Raw genomic sequence first — 20,752 nt, forward strand, 5'->3', positions numbered from 1 at the left:
CTAAGATGATTCACCCATGTGCTTGACTATAATATGACTCCATCTACAGCTTACAAAATGCTTTTCTTTCAATGTCCTAGGTTGAGCAAAATTATAAAAGGATTGTGTTATTATAACACTGAACCATTTACTTTTTGCTGTTCAACACAGTAATTGGGTGAACTGGCAAGGTGTAAATTTTACAGGGTACATAATTTAATTGTGTAAAAGAATTTCAAATAATACAAAGATGTTTTACTGTTCTTAAAGATTAAGTTTTATTTCTAATATTTTGCTATTGTCATTATCTTTTCTTCAATATATGGAGTTAATGTACTTAATGTTTACTCTGCCCAATTTGACTTTGGTGACTGTCTCAGTTATACTTTTAAAAGATAAGTCTAAGATTTTTAGGGTTTTTTGATGGTTTTAGATCAGAAGAGTAGATAATTGTCAAAGTCTGTTAATATTTAAGCTTAATCTCCAGGGTGCCTTGCATGGAACTGCAACTGTCCTTCCTTATGCTCACATCAAATAGTCTGCATAATTATCCCCATTTTCTGAATTCTCTATTTGGGGAAAAAGGTGATGTAGTTTCACTAAGGATCAATGTCAGTTGATATTTCTCCTGAATTTAAACAAATATGGCAATGATTTTTTGAAATGTGATAAAGCACTTTTCAAAGCACAATAAAGCAATCTTGATCATATTGGAATATAATCAAAAGTGCTTTAATGTTCATGGTAGTGCTGCTGGTTCTTCAGATTTTGTTTTCAGGAAGATAAACAGTAATAATTTCTCAAAAAACTTGAAATAATCATTTACTTTCTGTACAGATTTTTTCATGCCTAGTTCTTAATAGTAATAGTTTTGGAGGCCTCTGATTTTGTCACTGGGTTTTTGTTTGCTTGATTATTTGTTTTAGCAACAGTGACAATCTCTGTGTAGGAACATTTATCTAAAATATGAATTCATAAACAACCTTTTCATTTCAATTGACCAGGGAAGAATGTTAAATGTGGTAACATGGTTTTAGCAGCAAAATTCAGGATGATATGAGGACAAAGCTATTGAAGTCTGAATAATTCATCATTAAAATCATCACAAGATTTGACATGTGTGAACAACATGATTAATCTGAAAAATAAATGGATATTCTGAGGAAAGAGAGGAATATTTGATTGATAAATGAGATACATAGCTTTCAATGTGAAATAATTATTAATTAAAAGACAAGTCTTATGTAAGAGGAACTACTGAAATAAAACAAGAGAAGGGCTTATCAAAGAAGACGAATTAAAGAAAGATGCCATAAATATGTTTATGTGACCTAACAAATATACAGCAGGACTAAAATGGTTAGCAACCCCCATGTTGATAATTAATCTAGTTAACAAAACCAAGGATGACTAGTAATGGAAAAAGCAAGGATGACTAGTCATAGTTGATCCTGAGATCTGTGAAAGGACTGATTACTGTAAATACCAGATGGAGAACAGAAAGCACAACAGAGGATGTTTGTGTCTCTCAGAATCAGTTTTCTCCTGTCATGGGAGTAGCAAGGACCCAAATTCAAATGGCACAGTAACAGACAAGGTGCCTCTGATATGTTCTCTCCTTGTCTTCCTTTTAATATCCCTTTAATGCCACACTGTCTCAATCCCTGTTGTGTGGAATGGTCTGATCAGACTGAAGGGGCTTAGATGAACAGGGAAAAATTAAAATATGGCACAACTTTATGATTAAATGCAGTTTAGGTCCTACATATGTGTACAAGACTATATGGTTTACTTGTACTTATATTTGTACAGTATATTCTTCAACTATTGTTGATGCAGACAGTATCGTAATTTAATTAAGTAATTTTATTTCCTTAAAATTAATATTGACAAAAGTGAGTCAGCTATTTGGCATGTTGTCTTGTGTGAATGTCATTCTTATGTGTCACTGCACAATAACATTACCTGTAGAATGAAGCCTTGGTATCTGGATGTGGCAAAGAGCTGTGGGGGACAGGGACAGGTCTCCAGACTGGAAGACCCTCTGTTTAGTTGACTGATGTCCACTAGAAACCTTCCCTTTAAGTATCATGAATCTGATGTCCTATCCCCAGGAGAACAAAAGCTCCAGTGTACTGACTGTGTAGCTTGTTTCTTACTACATTCAGCATCACTTACAAGCCAAGGAATTGCTGAACATACAACAAATCCGGTCCCCGTATCTCTCACTTGCATTCCACACAACAAAATGCTGCCTGCACATGTTCACAGATGTCCTGGTTTCAGCTGATTTCCTTTTTGGTGTCTGGTGTAATACCATGTTTTGGTTTGGGGAGAAAAACAATGTTGATAAGATACTGATGTTTCTAGTAGTTGCTGAGTGGAGCTAGACAGAGCCAAGGATGTTTTAGGTTCTCATACTGCCCAACCAGCAAGGAGGGGCACAATGAGCTGAAAAGAGACAGAACCAGGACAGATGACCTATGCTGGCCAAAGGGATATTCCATACATCATGAGAAAAAACTGAAAACGGAGGTTGAGTTGGCTAGGTGGGTAGCCATTGCTTTGAGGTTGGCTGAGCATCAGTCAGTAGGTGGTGAACAATTCCTTTGTGCATCACTTGTTTTGTAAATATGTATATATACATATGATTATCATTACATTTTTTTCTCTCTTGTGCACAATCCTTTAAACTAACCTGGGTTTATATTTTGGTACAAAAAATCTTTGTTTTCATCAACCAGGGTGTTTTAGATGTCTGTCAGTAAATGAGAAGGATTTCATATCTGCAAGTCATTAATACTGAGAAACTAAATTAGACATCATGGTCCTCTAGTTGTTTCCAATTACTTGCAGAAATCTGTGTGATTTTATATGCCAGGTGGAGAAACACAGTTGTTAAATCAATCAGCATCAGAAAGAAGGCCAAGAAGATGGTCATTTGAAACATAATATTTATGAAATGTGATCTTAGGTCTTGTTACAATCCAACAAAATAATTTCTTCCTCTCTAAGTAGACAATTTGGTAGCATCCTTGAATCATTTAACTAAACAACTCACAATGTAGGAATTCTGGTGAATTATCTGCCTCTTACAGATGAGAACAGAAAACATAATATGCCACTGGGAAAACTGGACTGCTTTTGTGAATAGAGTTATCATATACAAACCAGCAATGAATTCACTTTTGCTGTAAATGCAGCCCATACCATCCACAAATACTGAACACATTAAAGCCTTTAGAATCAAAACATGATTCTGATGTATTTCTTTCCTAACTGAAAGTCATGTTTTCCTTGGCATCATACATCTCATTTAGAGCAGAAATATATTATTTCACTTTCAGACAGATAAGTGCAAGTTCTGGTGAGGAATCTTCATTGTTAATTCTTATCTCTACTAACTTGTGCTGCTGGGATTCAAAGAGAAAATATCAAATGCCATCCAAGGTTTCACTGCTATCATTTGGATTCTGTAACAGGCTAAGATGCATCACTGAGACTAGAAACAGTATTGAAGAATGAATACTTTTAATCTTGATGTATGAAATATATATATATCTGTGTTACTTTGGCCATCTTAAAAACATTTGGCCTGAAGTTATCTGCTTTGGTTTCCATCAAAGCATTTAAGAAAGCGCTTTAAATATTTTAGTTCTTGGAGGAACGCATCCAATCTTCGGTGGTAAAACACTCATTTGAGCACCTCTGCTATTTGTTTTTCTAACCAGTCATATTAAAAATGTACGACCAGCCTCTGAGAATTCACTGAAACAGCATAAGTGCAAATTACAGTAATATTTTGCCACATAAATAAAGATTTCAGCAGTTGCGATGGTACAAGTCAAAGACTGTGCTGAATAGACATTGAAGTAGCTCTGCTCAGATATGACAACTATTAGGATAGTTGATTCCTTCTTATTTTAACAGAGAGTGATTTGGTCTCAACAATACTGAACCAAGATGAATCGCTGAAAAGCACTAAGTGTCAAGCTGCACGGAGCAAGTTAGGTTGGAAGGACAGCTGAAGATATACTTGTCCAGTTATTTGATCTAGATCAAATTTATCCTTATTTGATCTAGATCAAAGTTATCCACTTTTGAGGGAGAAGGAAAGAGGAAAGAGAAGTTGATTGGAACTGTCACCATAGAGCCATAGCAAAGTCATAAAGTAAAAGATGAGTGCATTACTACCTCCTTCCCAAAATATCTGGGACTTTTGTGTTGACTAATACATAGGAAAGGAGCACACCTACTAAAACCGGCACTGCAGGTAACTTAGGTTCAGGGATCCTAAGACTGTTAATACATGATTGGATAATGCCTGAGAAAGCTAGTGAAAGATTCAGAGAGGTAAACAAGCAGATATTCTTGGCTCTGCACTGAAGTAGAAATTTTAGAGCCAATAGAACTTCACTGCTGAAAAGACAAGCATGATGGCCTAAGTTCAATCAGTTATGTAGGCTCCTAGTTTTCCTAATTTTTAAACAGAATCTGGGTCCTCCACATGCAGGTGTTTTTGTGATTAGACAGCTGCTTTAAGTCTCAGTTTGCTAAACTGCTGTTGACGTGCTTAATGACTCTAGAGCCTCTTACAGGGGAGTTTCTTTGTGATACCTCTGGTAGTCATGCTCTTGTGACGTGAGGATAATGATGTTGCTCTGTCAGGCTGTATGCTTGCATATTGTGGTAAGTCATGCTGAAATTACCTAAGAGAATATAAACACACCTGCAGTGTGGCAGATGTGTTTTAAAACTGGCAAATTGCATAAAGCATGCAGGATATTGTACCTGATAAAATCAGAAAAATAATAGAGAGGGAGTAAATGCCTTTTGCTTTGATCCAAAGTGACATAAAATAGGACAGAGGTACCAAAGTAAGTAAGGAAAACATGTTTTTCCTTCTGGCAAGAAGAAATAGGTTTTGTACATCTGATGAATGCAGTCTATTTCTCCTAGTGCACCACTAAAGCCACTAGGCTTCAGTTAACAGTTAACTTCACAGTTAACTTTGGAATAGAGATTCACATAAACTGTAATTTGGGTTTCTAGCAGGCTAAGACTCCAAGTAGAATCCTAGAACATCCTGAGTTGAGAGACCCATAAGGATCATCAAATCCAACTTCTAAAATCAAGATCAATTCCTAAAATTATTTTGTTGTTACCTACAAATATTATTTGTAAAGTGACTAAGCATTTTATGATTAAGAATGTTTGTCTTGTCCACGGTTGTAGTCAGTGAAAAAATACCCAGCTAATGGTTCAGTCAGTTATAATTTACTAATTGGTATTTAATGGGTGTGATGACATCTAGAATTAATCTTTAAGATTCCATGTCAATATTTTGTAATTTTATTCAGGTTTTTTTGGCTCTTTTAAAAATATATAGGAATTAAATAACCCCCATATATATATTTTTTTAAATGTTTTACTTCTCAATACATATATTTTTAATGTTTTACTTCTCATCTGTTTATAAGCATAGCCAGGACAGCAATCTTTAACTTGGTAATCCATACATTACATGTGAATGTAGAGAATACCAGTGCAGAAAGCTGATGTCTTCTCTTTTCTTTCTTTCTTTGAAGCCTTATATGCTCTTTTACTCGCACTGTGTTTGGCAGGGAATTGCTTAACCCTTTTTTCAAGGGCAATTATAGTAATGAAGATCTGTAATGGCTGTTGTTGAATTAGAACAGTTGAGAGGGAAGGAGTAAGTCAGAAGGAATTAAAATGATTTCAAAGACCATACAGAAATCTTTTGTGTCCTGGAGAATGACTGAGTAGACGGAGAATATTTGCTTGCTGATTAAAAACTAACACTAAGCAGCCATTCATGTTCTGTCTCCTTTACATTCTCAGTATCAAGTTCTAGGATTTACTCAGAATCAATGCATAGTTTGGGGAGTTTAGAGCTTCCCTAAATTTTGCTCGTTGGTCTGACTGCTCAGTGTTTACAAGTTCAGTAGTTAATAACTACTGTCCTATTTTTCTTGTATAGTTTTTGGCATCACACAAATTTTGTTCCCCTCACTTTCTCTTCCTATAATTAGTGACAGTTTGCATTAGGACAGTGGCAAAGATCTGAGTTCAAGTCCTGAGGTCATATCCTGGATTTTGGCACTAGCCATGACCAAAGATAAACACTCCATCTCTGAAGGCTTTATGTTGCTCCCTACAGTTTCCTGATTCTTAGCTGTGGAATTGGAGGTATTCCTCCAATTAGCATTAAGGTGGATGACTTCTGAAATAGGAGTAGGGCAAAAAGGATCAACAGACATTTCTAAGCAAATTCCATTTTTATTTACCTTGAAATATTGGAACTTGAAGTTCAGATACTTTCTTTCATGATGAAAATAACAACCAACCCTATAAGTATTTGGAGATTTTATATTTATTGTTATTTTTTGTTAAGATGGAAGTATACTATATCTTAATCTTTTATTTTCTAGTTTCTTGGAGTTGAAATATACTTCAAAATGGAATAGCCCTAATCCTCTATGCTAGGATAATTGATGACTGGTTAAAATAAGTATTCACACCTCTGGGAGAGTCTGCATACTTTCAAAAATGTTTTCATGAAGTACCTGACCCTAATTCTAAGTCACAAAATATCAGTTCTGGATGCAACTCTGCTCTGGTAAAGGAGATTCCTAAGACTTAATACTTATTAAATCCTTTGAAATTTGTATGCATATATTTGAGATAACAACGCAATTTAGAGATATTAAATATGGCATAACTAAATGACAATAAGAAGTAATTACTGTATGTTTGTTCATATCAAGTTGAATTTTAAAAACAATTTGGAAAGCATTTTTCCAATATGTTAGAATTTTTTTTTCTCTATAAAGCCATCAATAATTAAAAAATTAAAAGACTATCTATCTATATACACATGTAAATATATAAGCTTTGTTATACAGCTGCCATTGCAATTAGTTGTTATATTTGAAAGGACAAGAATATATTGTGTAAAAAAGATTTCATGGAAATAAAACTTTGATTCACTTGAGCAAAGTATAAAGCAGTTGTGATGTTGGCTTTTAATTTGATTAAGGAAATGGCAAAGTGTAAAAGCGGAAAAGTTAGTAAGAAAACTCCCTCAGAATTAAAGGCTTTCCCCAGACTTCTAAATATATTGAATGTGAACTGAACAGGGAAAAATCTCATCATCAACTTTTCCTTTCTGTTGTTGAAGAAACTTTAAAATTGCTTTGAACTTTTTGATGTTTTGAAAAGGTGTAGTAATAACCTGTTTTACTAAGTACACCAAAGTTGTCTATATTTCTGTTTACTTGGAAATTATTTTACAAATCAATACTTCATTTTACTTTCATTGAGATCTGTTTATCAAAATGTGTTTAAAAAATCATACTGTGTATCACAAAAGGAGAATATTCTGTCCTGTTACTGTGATTATAGGGTGTTTCCTTTCTGTTTTATCTTTCCCTAAGATGTACTTATGTTAGCAGATGCATCCTTTTTATTTTCCTATTGTAATGTCTACGTTTTCCTGCTTGTTCTGTTCTGTACAGAACAGTTTCTTGTTTATTTGTAAGTACATTTTCTTCCTAAAGAATTTGTGCATTTTAAAGTTTCTGAACTTTCTAAAACTGACAAATAAATACAAAAATATGTTTTACTACTTTCTCTTTGTTTCAAGGATAATGGATAACCTCTAGCAATGTCAGCACTTTCCTAGATGCTCTGTCAGTTATTTTAGCCCTTCCATATAATTGTTTTTGAAATTAAATATATTTTTTCACAACAGAACATATGCAGGTAAAACAAAGGGAACATACTCGAGAAATGTTGTCAACCTTTCTCTTTTCAACTTTACAACAGTCTCACAAACTGTGGTGTCTCTTTAAGAATTGTCATGACTCCAAATTCCAGAGAAGTAACAATGAAATAAATTCTGTGATAAAATGACTTGCTCTTTCCATTCCTTTTCAACCAATGCAGTGTAAATTAGTATAATCCGTTTATATATGAACTTACCTCTGCTTCCCTGAACTTGGAGAGCAAGGCAAATGGCCAAGAATATTAATCCAGTTTTCAAATGCATTCTGTCTGTTGATCATTCACGGTTTTCAAAAAAATCATACAAGGAACTACAATATTGAGGTCAAGTTGAAGTTTTTTTAAGAACTAAAATCCCCAAGTAACTTCCTTCTTCTTTGTTTGATGTTTGGTTTTTTGTTTGTTAGTTATTTTTCAGGTGTCTTCAGCTGTGGACTGCTTTGAATCACGACAAAGTGAAGAGTGCAACAGGTTTCAGGATGCAAGAGCTGGACAAACCCCTCCAAAGCAAACACTTCTAGCGTGGGGGACAGAAGTGGTAAGACAAGAGTGACGATGTTTTAAAAAAAAGCAGTGTCTGTTTCTGGAATAATCTTTTTATCTGCTACTCAGACATAATCCCTCTTACGGTCCAGCTGGAAGAGCTTTCTTCATCTTATTAACCTTCTGGAGCAGCATCTGTCAACTCCAGTAGACTTGAGTAGCGCTATGATAAACAACGGAAGTCTCTTCTGGTGCCTACTGCCTTTGAACACTGATCATTTGGGCTTTGCAGGGGTACGGCCCATAAGCAGAGGTGAAATAATGGGGTGAGTTGATAGTGCTATTTTCAAACCTGAGATCACAAAAAACAAGGAATTTCCTTTGAAGAGGAAGACAGATTTTTCAGAAAGAATATACTGTATTCAACTTACCCTCTGCATTTGACTTGAGAACCCCTCTCTGTCCTCATGCCGAAAGGTTGCTGTTGAGATATTCCTATCACGGCAGTAGTGATGCTGTTCTGTGACAGCAGGGAAACTACATGACTCAGCAGTTAATTGCAGCAGTGTTCAGGGCTGGCACAAGCTTATTCCAAATTAGTTATGGGGGAGGGAAGATGCTGCACGGAAGAAAAATAAGAAACAGACAGTGGGAAATGCTGTTTCAAGCATACAGCCATAACCAAGCCATGAACTGTCAGTGAGTGAATATTTTTAAACAGCTCTGGTTCAGTTTCTCAAATAACTATTCCTGTTACATATTTGGAATGTGACAGAGTATCCTACTTTTTGTTTTCAAGAATGTTTTATAGTGCTTTACACCTAAAAAACTACTAGGTGGGCATTTGTAAAGACCCATTTAATTTCAGAGATTTCTGTGCAGCTGTGCTTTATCATAGGAAATATCTAGTTTGGTAGCAAGAATCTGTTTCCTTGCACTGTAAGTACAGGATTCTTTAAGAATAACCTTCATCTGAACCCAATCAGTATTCTATTTTTACTTGGGATTTAAAAAATGGCAGCTTCCCTCTCATCCTGAGATTGCCTAATGTTAGCTGTTCAGAAAAGATAGTAAAGAAATGACAGCACAAAACCAAGTCTACTTCTTATTTTTCAATTTTTTTTTTTCTGATTTTTAGTGCTCATTGTAATGCTTTATGTATTTCGTTTCATGTACACTGCTTTAACATTCCAACAAAACAAACTAGGAATTTTTCAGTAGCCCGATGCAAGGCAATAGTGGACATGATCAAGATTTCTACCAGATAAAATTTGAATATTATAGGAGGATCATTCTTTAGCAGGACCAATACCTGACTTTACATATTTCATATTTCATAATCTTATGGTATATGTTATAGTGATAGAAGGACTACCTCCATAATCCAGGCAAATTTTAGCACACTTTTGTAGACACAAATTTGCAGATGAACGAAGAAATTCCCCCATTATGTTATCTTATTTTTGGCTGCTTTGGCTTTGGATCTGCAACTTTTGGAAACAGACATTTTTTAGAGCAACTTAGGTACCAAACTTCCTATGGAGTTTAGCAGGAATATCCTTTAATTCCGTTATGAATCTAATTTAAGCATCAGAATGAATTTTGAAAATATGCCATAAAGAGATTTTCTTAATAACTGTGCAAGGCTGTTAGTGAAGCCTGAACCAAGAATCAGAAATCTTTTACCAAAGCTATAATTTAAAAGTATTAAGTGAGCCCTTCACATGTAGAAGTTACGCAAACAAGAAAACATGCTTTTATCTTTCATATAATTTAAAATAAGCATATCTAGGAACAATCCTAGAAGACTCCACAGTGTTATTTAACATCAAGATATGATTTCAGGAAAATATTGAGCACCATGGATAAAATGACTAAAAACTGTAGGGCTGGAGTCTGCATAAATTGGTCTGGTATTTAACTCATGAATATTTCAGGCTTTTTTTTCTGTTAAGGCGATATATTCTATGTATTTCCATTTAATTAAGAAATTTTGTAACTAGGCTTGATAACTGCCACATTGGAAGCAAAGAAAAATGATAAACATTAAGAACTAAAGTAGTATTATCTAGGGACTACTCCATCTCTGAATACTGTAGCATTTAATTGTAGGTCACTGTTAATTAATCTAGAAGTGCTTCCTTTAGTTAATTTGCTGACGACAGTGGTTATATATTCTTAAAGAGGCAATTAAAAAAAAATCTACTGAAATTCAACAGTGCATTACAAATATGCTACCAAGATGTGGAAAGGGCAAAAGTGTATACTAAAATATCCATTCATCCAAGATAAGTGCTCGCAAATGGTTTAAATTAGACCTGTTAATGGCAAATTCAATGAATCACTGCACATACCTAAAATAATATGCTGACATGCTGTTTAAATACAACAAAAGCTGTTTCCTTTGTTTGCAGACAAATGACAATATGGGCCATCAAGGATGTTGTTTTGAAGACTTTTTAGGCAAATGGTGGGCAAAACTGGTGCCACATAAGGATGATCTGAAATTAGTTATGCATAGTACTGATTGTTAGGTCCCTTACTTAGATCTGAAAATCAGTGTGTCAGCTAACTCAAGTTCCCAAAGCAAATGAAATAGACTGTCTCCTCCAAGCAGAAGTTTGTACCATCTACGTTTGAGTTCTGTTTTTATATCATAGAATCATAGAATGGCTTGGATTGGAAGGGAACTCAAAGATCATCTAGTTTCAACTTCTCTACCATAGGCAGGGTTGCCAACCACTAAATCAGGTACTAGATCAGTTTGTGCAAAACACCATCCAGCTTGGTCATGAATATCTGCAGAGATTGGATATCCACACTTGTTAATTATGAAGTATCTTTTAAATAACCCGAAGTCTTTATCTGACTCCATAGGACACAGAGTGGTACCTGACAGTGGGCACACACCAGATACAAATGCAGGCTTTTGAATGAAATGGAGGAAACCTGCACTCTTCTGCTTCTTTCTTTGCTGTTAAGAACCTCTCAACCTCTGTATCCACAAAAAGAAGGGATGAACCTGAGAGTTAGAAAAAAATCTGAAGGAACAAAAAAGATAGTAGGTGTAAGAATCACAGAATCACAGAATTGTAGGGGTTGGAAGGGACCTCCAGAGATCATCGAGTTCAACCCCCCTGCCAAAGCAGGTTCCCTACAGCAGGTCGCACAGGTAGGCATCCAGGCAGGTCTTGAACATCTCCAGAGAAAGAGACTCCACCACCTCCCTGGGCAGCCTGTTCCAGTGCTCCGTCACCTCACTGTAAAGAAGTTCTTGCGCACATTTGTGTGGAACTTCCTATGCTGCAGTTTCTGGCTGTTTCCCCTTGTCCTGTCTCCACTCACCTCTGAAAAGAGTCCGGCCTCGCCATTCTGCCCCCCACACCTTAGATATTTATAGATGTGGATCAGGTCTCATCTCACCCTTCTTTTCTCAAGGCTGAACAGACCCAGTTCACTCAGCCTTTCTTCATAGGAGAGATGCTCCAGGCCCTTCACCATCTTTGTGGTCCTCCACTGGACTCTTTCAAACAGTTCCCTGTCTTTTTTGTACTGGGGAGCAGAAAGAAAGAAAGAAAGAATGTCTCTTTATTCCCCTTTCTCATGCAACTAAAACATTGATAAACAAAGGTATTATTTTAATCTTAAAAAATTGAGTTGAATTATTTTTTTATTTCTAGATGTTTTTATTTGCATATTAAAGCTAATCATCAGCACTAGTCCTGTATTAATGATCTTGTCATGAAGAAAATAAATTGTCTTTTTGTTAAGCTTTTCCAGTTGAGCAGTTTGTATTTTGTCCATTACCGCTTTCCAGCCATCAGGTTCTCTTTTTCTTACTGACCTGATATAACACTTCTACTTAGTGAGTAAATAAAAGAAAAAAAAGAAGAAGAAAAAAAAAAAAAAAAAGGAAAGACAGGCCCATACCTCTCAGGACAGTTAAAAATTCCCAGTTGTTTTTTTTTTCCCTTGTATTTCATAGGCAATTTGTCTTTCTCATTTCTCTCCTGAGTTCCACTGCTGACTGTATATAACAAAGCCAAATGTGGGGATCAAAAGCCCATTAATGAACAGATAACTATCCAGTCTAATGATAATTATCATTGGCAGGGAGAGTTTGAAAGAACAGTTTTCTGATAAAGGCAACTCTTGTTTAAACAAGATAAAAATGAGAAGCAGAGTATAATACTTTATTGGAAAGGAGTAAAAGCAAAGAAATTTTTCTAAAATAGAATTTTGGTATATCACAAGTAGTTAAATATTCTCTCTTTTTTTTTTTTAATAGCAATAATATATAGAAACACTATGCTAATGGGAGTGTGATGAAGGTTTGACCATAGGATTATAGAAGTCTTTGGCCTGAAAGTGAGATGACTGGCTGAAGAGATGATTGAATTATCTAGTTTTTCTCGTAATACAAGAACAGAAAAACCACCCAGTTTAATTTTCAGACAACTACTGTCCATCTTATTCCTCATTTTGTATTGTTGGTCTCTGCAGCAGCTTACTGGGACAATAATTTTTCCTATTTGTTTGCTTTACAGAAGTTTACTTCCTTTATGTAAGAATAAGAAGTAAATTGAATGGTCCTCATGGAATGTGATATACATACTGTTCCCATTGCACTCTCTTGCACAATTAATCACTTATTATCAAACACCGAGGGCACAGTAGGAGCTAGATCACTTCATGTTTGCTTATTTTTTATCTTCTTTCCCTATCCATCTGCCATTTGCCATAAACAAAGCTGAGATAGAAATTAAGTGGGCCTTTGATCTGATCCAACATGGCTATTGCTAGGCACTGAGTTACAAGCTTAGGACTGAGATGTAGGCCCTAACTTGGTCCACTTGATGTTAACATCAAACTTAGTAGCTGTGACAACTCCTGCTCATACTGAATGGCGTAGCAACCTTGTCATTTTTCTGTGATATCTCTCCTCCAACACAAGGAGTCTGATGTTTTGTTCTGCAGGCTCAGCAAACACTGTGGGATCCTGGCCTGAACATTAAGTTGAAGCAAGTGGTGCACTAATGCAATCCTGTTTCTCCTCTCACAAACACCTCTTCTGGAATCTGTAGATATCTCTACTTTTCTCTGTGATCTCTGATGGCACTTTTGCCACTATCAACGCAGTTAGGTAGGGCTGGTCCCTCTTACTGTTTTGAGTGGGAATAAATGTTTTGAGCATACATTTTCATGAGGAGTTAAAGGTACAACTGCTGGACATCGTGACCAGTGCTTTCTTCTGAAGATTTTTATAATGTTTTATGTAAAAAGGAGCAATGAATGTAGATGTTTTTTAGTGTGATGAGGGAGATAAGGGCATGGAAAAAGCATGGTATTAACTGAGTAATTCATCATAATTTTGAGAAAAATACCCCAGACTGATAAATTATGCTCTTGTTGATAGTTATATGATATTTCTTTGATGTCATCAAATATCAAAATAGGATTTATTTTTTTTTAGTGGGCAGAGATACAGCAAGTAGGCTGTTGGCTTCCTGTCAGTGGAGATAAAGACTACAGTACATCCGCTCAAGCTGATTATCATGTACTTGCTTGCATACCCATACAAAACTTCCTGGTATTCCTAGAACTGCTTAAGCTTAGAACACGGAGAATTGTCTTCAGCTGAACCAAGTTTATTCCAAGTGATTTTTCTCTTGGTGCTTATAAAAGATCTTTTAGCTAAGAGCTAAATCTGGAGTTAGTTGATAGACTCTATTTAGAAAATAGTCCTAGATAGTGCAGCAAATTAAGTTGAACATTGTAGTGACCAGTTATAAAAAAAAGATAAAGCTACCATATGTGTTTCTGCATTGAAGCAGGGCATGAAGAGTTGTGGTCTTTTAAAATACATTATCTGAACAGAAGCAGCTAACATGGGATAATTTACTTTCTATTTCTGTGATAACTGGGAAGTGTTTAGTAGTAAGTGAGAAACGAGAAAGAGAAAAGTGTTCTGTGTGCTTGTACTCTTCTACTGGACTGGTTTTTCCTCTATGGGGGATTTAGCATGACATGTTATGCCTTATTGTTGAGTCTAATTCTGTTCAGCTTTTTCTTCTACAGTTCTTTAAGTTATTCCTCAGCATGTAGAATGGTTGCATTTGTTCATCAGTATCTGACTTTTTAAATTTACCAGATGAGAGTGAGATGGGTAAGAACCATATTTCCTGTGCAGGACTGATCTGGTAGGCGAGTTTTTGGTGGAAGAAGTGGTCTTGCAAATAACATAATATGTGCACTAATTCTCTGTGGCACTTAAACCACTGAGAGAAGAGAAATTTAAAACCTACCCAGATAAATAAAAAATACACATGATATATATATAAATTTATTTTCTTATGGTGGAGTTTTTTGCTTGCGTTACTTTTTCCTTGGTGAACCTTGTGCCAGCACCAAGAACTCTTACTGTCCTTACTGTGCCCCTGATCTTCACTATCTGCATATTGGTAATAGTCATTAGCTGAGTTAATGGCAGTGGTAACACTTAATTCTATCAAGAGTAAACATCCAAACTTAACTCCAAGGTTTTCTTAACACAGTGTAGGAAAACTGACAGTAGTTTGGAGGCTGCACTGAACTCTGTTTGACAAGTCTTGGAGAAGTATTTGAGTAATTTAATCACTGTTGTTATCTTCCTTTTTTGTCTTTTTGCTTAATTTACTTTCAGTAATAAACCTAATGTGTTTGAACTCAGAAATTCTGTGAAAAATCTGTTATGTTGAAGGTTCTTTGAGAAGTAAAGTTGCATGCTGACTTTTCAAGTACTGGCCAGCCATCTAAACAATCTTGTTTTATGCTTTTGATACATTCCTGTCTCTTTTCTATAGCTGACAGTATTGTACATGTCATTGTTTAGATAATGGATTCTGTGCCTGTGCAAAAAATGTTTTTTTTCCAGTGCTTTTATTGCTGGATCCCTCCATAGAATCTCACATGCTTTATGATTTGTTGAGAATAGCCAGTATAACATTGCCATGACTCAGATCAAGTTTTGTTCCTTGTATCATTAGTCACCTTATCTTAGACTATTAAATAAACTTGTATTATTACTTTACATTCTTTCCAAATGGTTCTGTTGCAGCCTGATTTTGCATCTCACAGCTACATCAGAATAATAGAATTATAGAATATCCCGAGTTGGAAGGAACCCATAATGATTGTTAAGTCCTACTCCAGGCTGCATACAACCATCCCAAAATCAAACCGTATGTCTTAGAGTGTTGTCCAATGCTTCTTGATCTCCAGCAGGTTTGGTGCCATGACTACTGCCCTGGGAAGCCTGTTCCAATAGCTGATTTTCCTTTCATTTTGGAAATGCAGCTAATGCAACCTAATGACACTGAGATGCTTGTGCTTGTTCTTTCAAACCAATTTATAGTTCTTGTTTGTGTTGCTCAGTTGCTCTTTCTCATTTTGAAATTTTGTGGCTGATAAACTTTAAGGGAAGTATAAATTAGATGTGCTCTTATTCACTATACGTTCTGAACAGGAAAAAAAATTAAGTTTTGACTACTGTGAAGTCATTCTCCTGTTTAAAAATTGCTTTTTTGCTTTCATTAAGCAGCTTGAGGAATTGTTATATATTATTTAAAAATGTTATGACCTTGCTTTTCTATGAAGCTGCCTCTCGCTTCCATTAATTTTTCTTTCTTACAGATTTGTAGTTCTGGAAGTATTTCCAGTTTCAGTGTACTCGTCTGCAGAACTGGATGCATTATACATGCTCTACTGTGCATGCTGAGTAGGGCTGGGATGTTTAGCTTTGAGAAGAGGAGGCTCAAGAAGAATCTTAACACCACTTTCAGATTCCTGATGGGAAGGAGTAAAGAAAATAGAACTGTGCTCTTCTCAGCGTAGATCACTGAAAGAATAGGAGGCAATGGGCACACACTGAAATACAAGAAATTCCATTTAAACAGATATGTTATATAAGGCTGATTGAACACTGGAATAGTGTTATCCAGATACTTTGTTAAGTCTTCATTCTTGAAAATATTCAAACCCAACTGGATGCTCTTCAGCAACCTGTTCTGTCTGACTCTGGTCTTACTGTGGAGTTGAACAAGATGGTAACCAAGGCCCCTTACTACCTCAGCTGTTCTGTGATTTTATGAGTCTCGTAGTGAGTGAACAAAAACAGTCGGAAAGAGGCAAATTTTTCAAATTCATATGAGCACCACTTCAGCCTGCTGTAGGTCCTCCATAAACCACATTTAGCTCCAAACAGTATTTTCAGTGTGATAATGTGGCCAATATAAATACACACAAATATTTTAAAGTATACTTTATCCAGAACAAAAAGAATAATTCGGTGTACAGTTAAGAGTCTATTAAGTCTAGAAAGCTGAAATTACATTTTAAGGAAAGAAAACTTCAGGTTGAGTAATAAGAAAAAAAAATCTAGAATTTATTAATTTTTGAGAAAGAATTCTGCTTTCTGGCCAAAGGTCCAGGATCCACTCCTTCCCAGATATCCTTAAGAGTTAGCAGTGGAGGCAAAGATATCTCACTGGAGGTCCCTGCATACCTGAGGCCTTCTGAAGGCAAGCAGCTTTTTATCCATATTTATGTGCTCATGGCTGTTGCATTTGAGCAAATCCTCACTTCCTTAAGCCTAGGACCTTGCTGCTCTGCCACCATTGCTGTGCTTTTCATCGTATTAAGTACATGACAAGAAGGGAGAAGCTTGATCAGGAAATCTGTTTTACGTAAGTCCTGTTGTTCATCACTCTTCAGTCCAGAATTAACCTTCAATAGTCAATCTTTCTCTGATCCATTTTTCCATTTTTAAAAGTCACATGATTCACCAGGGCAGTATTTTCTCATACTGATTTTTCTTCTTTTTGATTCCCTGCCCTACTGACTGTCAGCCCCATCTGGTCTTCTTTCCTCAGGTTTGCATCCTCTCTGCTTTACTTCTTCTCTGACCTCATTTCATCCTCTCTCTTAATTTCATTCAGCTTCTTTCTGCATCTCTTCCATGTCCTTGGGCTGAAGTTATCTGTTATTTTCAAAATTAAGAATGAACGGCTGTTGTGTGGTTTAACCTCTGCCCTTTGTCAGTAACACCAATGAAAGAAGAGGCTGTTTATTTTATGTTGTACAATATCACCCTCCGCTGGCAGCTCCTTCCTTCCTTCTTCATTTCACTGCAGCCTACAGCAGTCTGTAGGTAGCTCCTGTCTTCAGAATTCACAAGAGCATTATCATTTAGAAGGGCTGCATATCTTAATTTTTTTTTTAGGAAAAAGAAACAACAACGTCTCTGTACTTTTTTCCATGTGCCCTGCACTGGACTATGTTAAGTGTAACGGTTTATTTCATTTCTTTTTCTGGAATCTTTTTCAGTCTGACTTCTCTTTCTTAATTGCCACCTTAGAATTTACCCTCACAGTGGTCTCCAGCCTTCCCATGCTACAATACAATGCAGGTTCCAGAAACCAAGCCTTATTTTCAGGTGGTTCTCTGCTCAAGCAGATAGAAACAGATTATTTTATTTTATTTTATCTTTTTTTTTTTTTTTTTTATTCCTCCAACAACAGCCCTGAGAATGTGGGGATTAAAGAGCTGGGAGTCCCTGGGGCTCCTCAGCTCTTTGATCTGGCACAGTAAAGCACAGAGACCCTTTGGGATGCACCAGCTCTTTTCATCGCATTGGCACTCAGCCAGATAGCAACTTCTGGAGAAACCAGCTTAAGGCTGATTTTGGCTGTGAGTGTGGTAAAACAAATAGTATTCTGCACGACAGCTATATTGCTGTAAAGATCATGAAGCATGCTGTGGGGCAGTCTGAGTATCCTTACCAATTCAAGGCTGCCTCTTTTCTAAAAGCCAAATGGCAAGATAGGATAGAGCATCTGTCCCTTTACAGGTAACACTACAGCCATCAGATTTATTTTTTTTTTAAAACAATTTGGTTTATGAATTCCTCTCCAATGCACCATAAAGACACCTTCTGCAACCCCCTGACCTTCTTTCTCACAGACTCATCTCAGCCTCATGCCAGAAACTCTCTGCCCCTTTCTCTTGCCTTGCCTCATCCTCTCTTTACCATTCCTTGTCCTCTGTCTTTCAACTATTCCCTTACTAATTAGAATCTATCCAAAGGGCAAATAAACAAGAGTAGTTGAAATGACATGAAATCTGCAGGCTAATGCTTCTCTTTCTCTGTTTGTATATTTAATCCTTTTCTCTAGCTTTTATCTGCTTGTCTATTTAGATAAGAAGATGTTGTGGAGCAGGGATGCTGTGTAGATACTGTGCAAGCTCCACTTTCTTATATACTGTGGTAGCAAACATGATAACTGTTAATATCACGCTGTATCTGAAGGTCATCAGAGGCTGCTGTAGGGTGTTAATGACAATTAATATACCGCTGTTTGCTGGAGGTCTGCTGCTGTAAACAGGTCCTGCTTGTGGAACTGAATGCCTTCACTGACATAATCAGACCAGGCTGAAGGCTGTTTTGGGGGATTAGACATATTCTTAGGTGCTAGTTTACATAAAAATATTCTAGGAGCATTGTCATAGAATAGCACGTAAAATACACAGGTCTCATTAACCTGTCTTCACATGAAGATGCTGGGGGAATGTGGCATCAGAGGCAGCTCCAACTGATTTCCTCAAGCAACTTGAATAACTTAGAATGAAAGAAAAGAGTGTCTTTGGAGAGATGCCAGCACCTTGTATTTGCTATGGATGCCTCCATTTTCAGTATGGATGACTACTCTTGAGACTTTCTTAACTCATGTAGCACAACCCATGGTACATCTGTGTTCAGATGCAGCTTGTGCTGGTGACCCAGCAGCACATGCTTAGCACTGCCTGAGAAAGTGAGGCAAGAAAAAAAGGGTGTAATTAGTAAGATAGTGAAAAGCTCCTTGTTACTTTCTTAGCAGTGACTGAATTATCTAGTTTAAAGCCGGCATGTTAATCCTAATTTCAAGGACAGAACATGAGGAATCCCAGGTTAGGTTTTGTGGTAGCACTTGTGGGAAGTTCACATTGGATTTGAACAGCTATTTTTTCCTGCCCTACAGTTTCTATATGAGCAAGCATTGCCATCATATGCAAAGAAGGTCCTGCTTTCTTTAAAAGTAATTGGTGGGCCTTCTGTCTAGGCTAAAGTATTTTTCAACAGTCACATGGCCCTGCTTTACATAAATTCTGTCTGTAGAAAGTTTGCTTTACCATAGGAAACAAGTAAGAGTATGATTGTCCATGCTGCATTACAAGGACAAAGTGAAAGCAGCACTTGTCTTATTTTCATATGAAAGATAATGTCAAATGTGAATATTTATCCTCATTTTTCATATATTTTTCCCTGGATCTCATTCTCATCCAAGGAAGGCATTTTGCTGTAACTTAATGCTTTCCAGCTAAGAATAGTCAATTTCAACAGTGACTACTCTGGGACGTACAACCCCTTTGTGAGAACAATGCAAGGGAATGTCTCCCCAAAGTGAAATTCCTGAAGTAGCATTGCTGTGCCTTATTAGCAGCAGTGCAAATTAAATAGCTTATTTATTTATCTATTTATTTATTTATTCATTTGGTTATTTATTTATTTATTTATTTATTTGGTTATTTATTTATTTATTTTTGTAAAGAGAGCAATACTTAGTAATAAGCTGCTTTTCTAGTTATTCATGAAAGCTCTTAGCACATAAACTTGCGGAATATGTGCTGTCAATCTGAGCTTCAAATCAAAGTTACTGGTCAGTTACATAGGACTGGGTGTAGTACAAATTGTTGCTAGTCAGGCTTTCTAGCTTTTAAGTGAAACAATTTCCCAGATTCCCAGAATGGTATCTTCAGAACTGTAGGTTTCAGGCTTTGGTGCTTTCTAGATTTAGAGTCAGATATCTGCAAAATCTACTCCTCCAATGCTTAAGTGGAATGTGCTGTGAGATATTTTTTTCAAAGAAAATCTAACACTGTGGTAGCATATGCAGAGATCGGCCTCTCATGAGAAATATTACATGTTTTTAAACTTTGTGATGAAAAACATAACTTTTCTAAGCCAGTAGAAGCTTCAAACAAGCTTTAGACAATATGACACTTAATGGTCAGTAAATGGAAGTTAATTTAATAATAGATTAAAAGAGTGAATTCTTTATGTTATGGAATTGATTAGAAAAAGTTCCTCAGTATCCAGTCATTCATGATGTGAGAGTGAGTGTTAAAATCCTTTCAAACCCACACAATAAAAGAGAATGGAATGCAGATGTTGGAATGAAATAAGTGGATCACATAGAAGAAACATAATGGAAACAGGAGGTCCAGTAGCTGCAAACACTTATTAATAACAAGGGTAGGAATCATGATGGAAATAAACTGAATATGGTGCTAAACATATTTATTAAGCACTTAGGAAATTTTAGTAAAGAAACTTCAGGCAAGACATTGAGAGAGATGGACTCATTCTTACAAACACTTCAGAAATCTGTGAGTGGTCCTACACTGTCAA

At 36.2% G+C, this 20,752-nt stretch overlaps 2 protein-coding genes across 2 annotated transcripts in view; one reads left to right on the forward strand and one right to left on the reverse strand.

The window, feature by feature from the left end:
- The window catches only part of IMPG1 (interphotoreceptor matrix proteoglycan 1), a 48,135-nt gene extending 40,062 nt beyond the window's left edge, over positions 1-8,073 (reverse strand). Inside the window, exon 1 of the mRNA XM_048935675.1 lies at positions 7,984-8,073. Within this exon, the coding sequence (XP_048791632.1) occupies positions 7,984-8,050 (67 nt within the window). The 5' untranslated portion in view covers positions 8,051-8,073. The remainder of the gene's footprint in view (positions 1-7,983) is intronic.
- Positions 1-20,752, forward strand: part of LOC125688971 (maestro heat-like repeat-containing protein family member 2B) — a 142,941-nt gene that overhangs the window by 31,001 nt on the left and 91,188 nt on the right. The window contains exon 5 of the mRNA XM_048935665.1: positions 8,193-8,594. The gene's annotated coding sequence lies outside the window, so the exon portion shown is untranslated. The remainder of the gene's footprint in view (positions 1-8,192; positions 8,595-20,752) is intronic.

The sequence above is a fragment of the Lagopus muta genome, chromosome 2 (assembly GCF_023343835.1).
Source record: "Lagopus muta isolate bLagMut1 chromosome 2, bLagMut1 primary, whole genome shotgun sequence".
NCBI lineage: Eukaryota > Metazoa > Chordata > Aves > Galliformes > Phasianidae > Lagopus > Lagopus muta.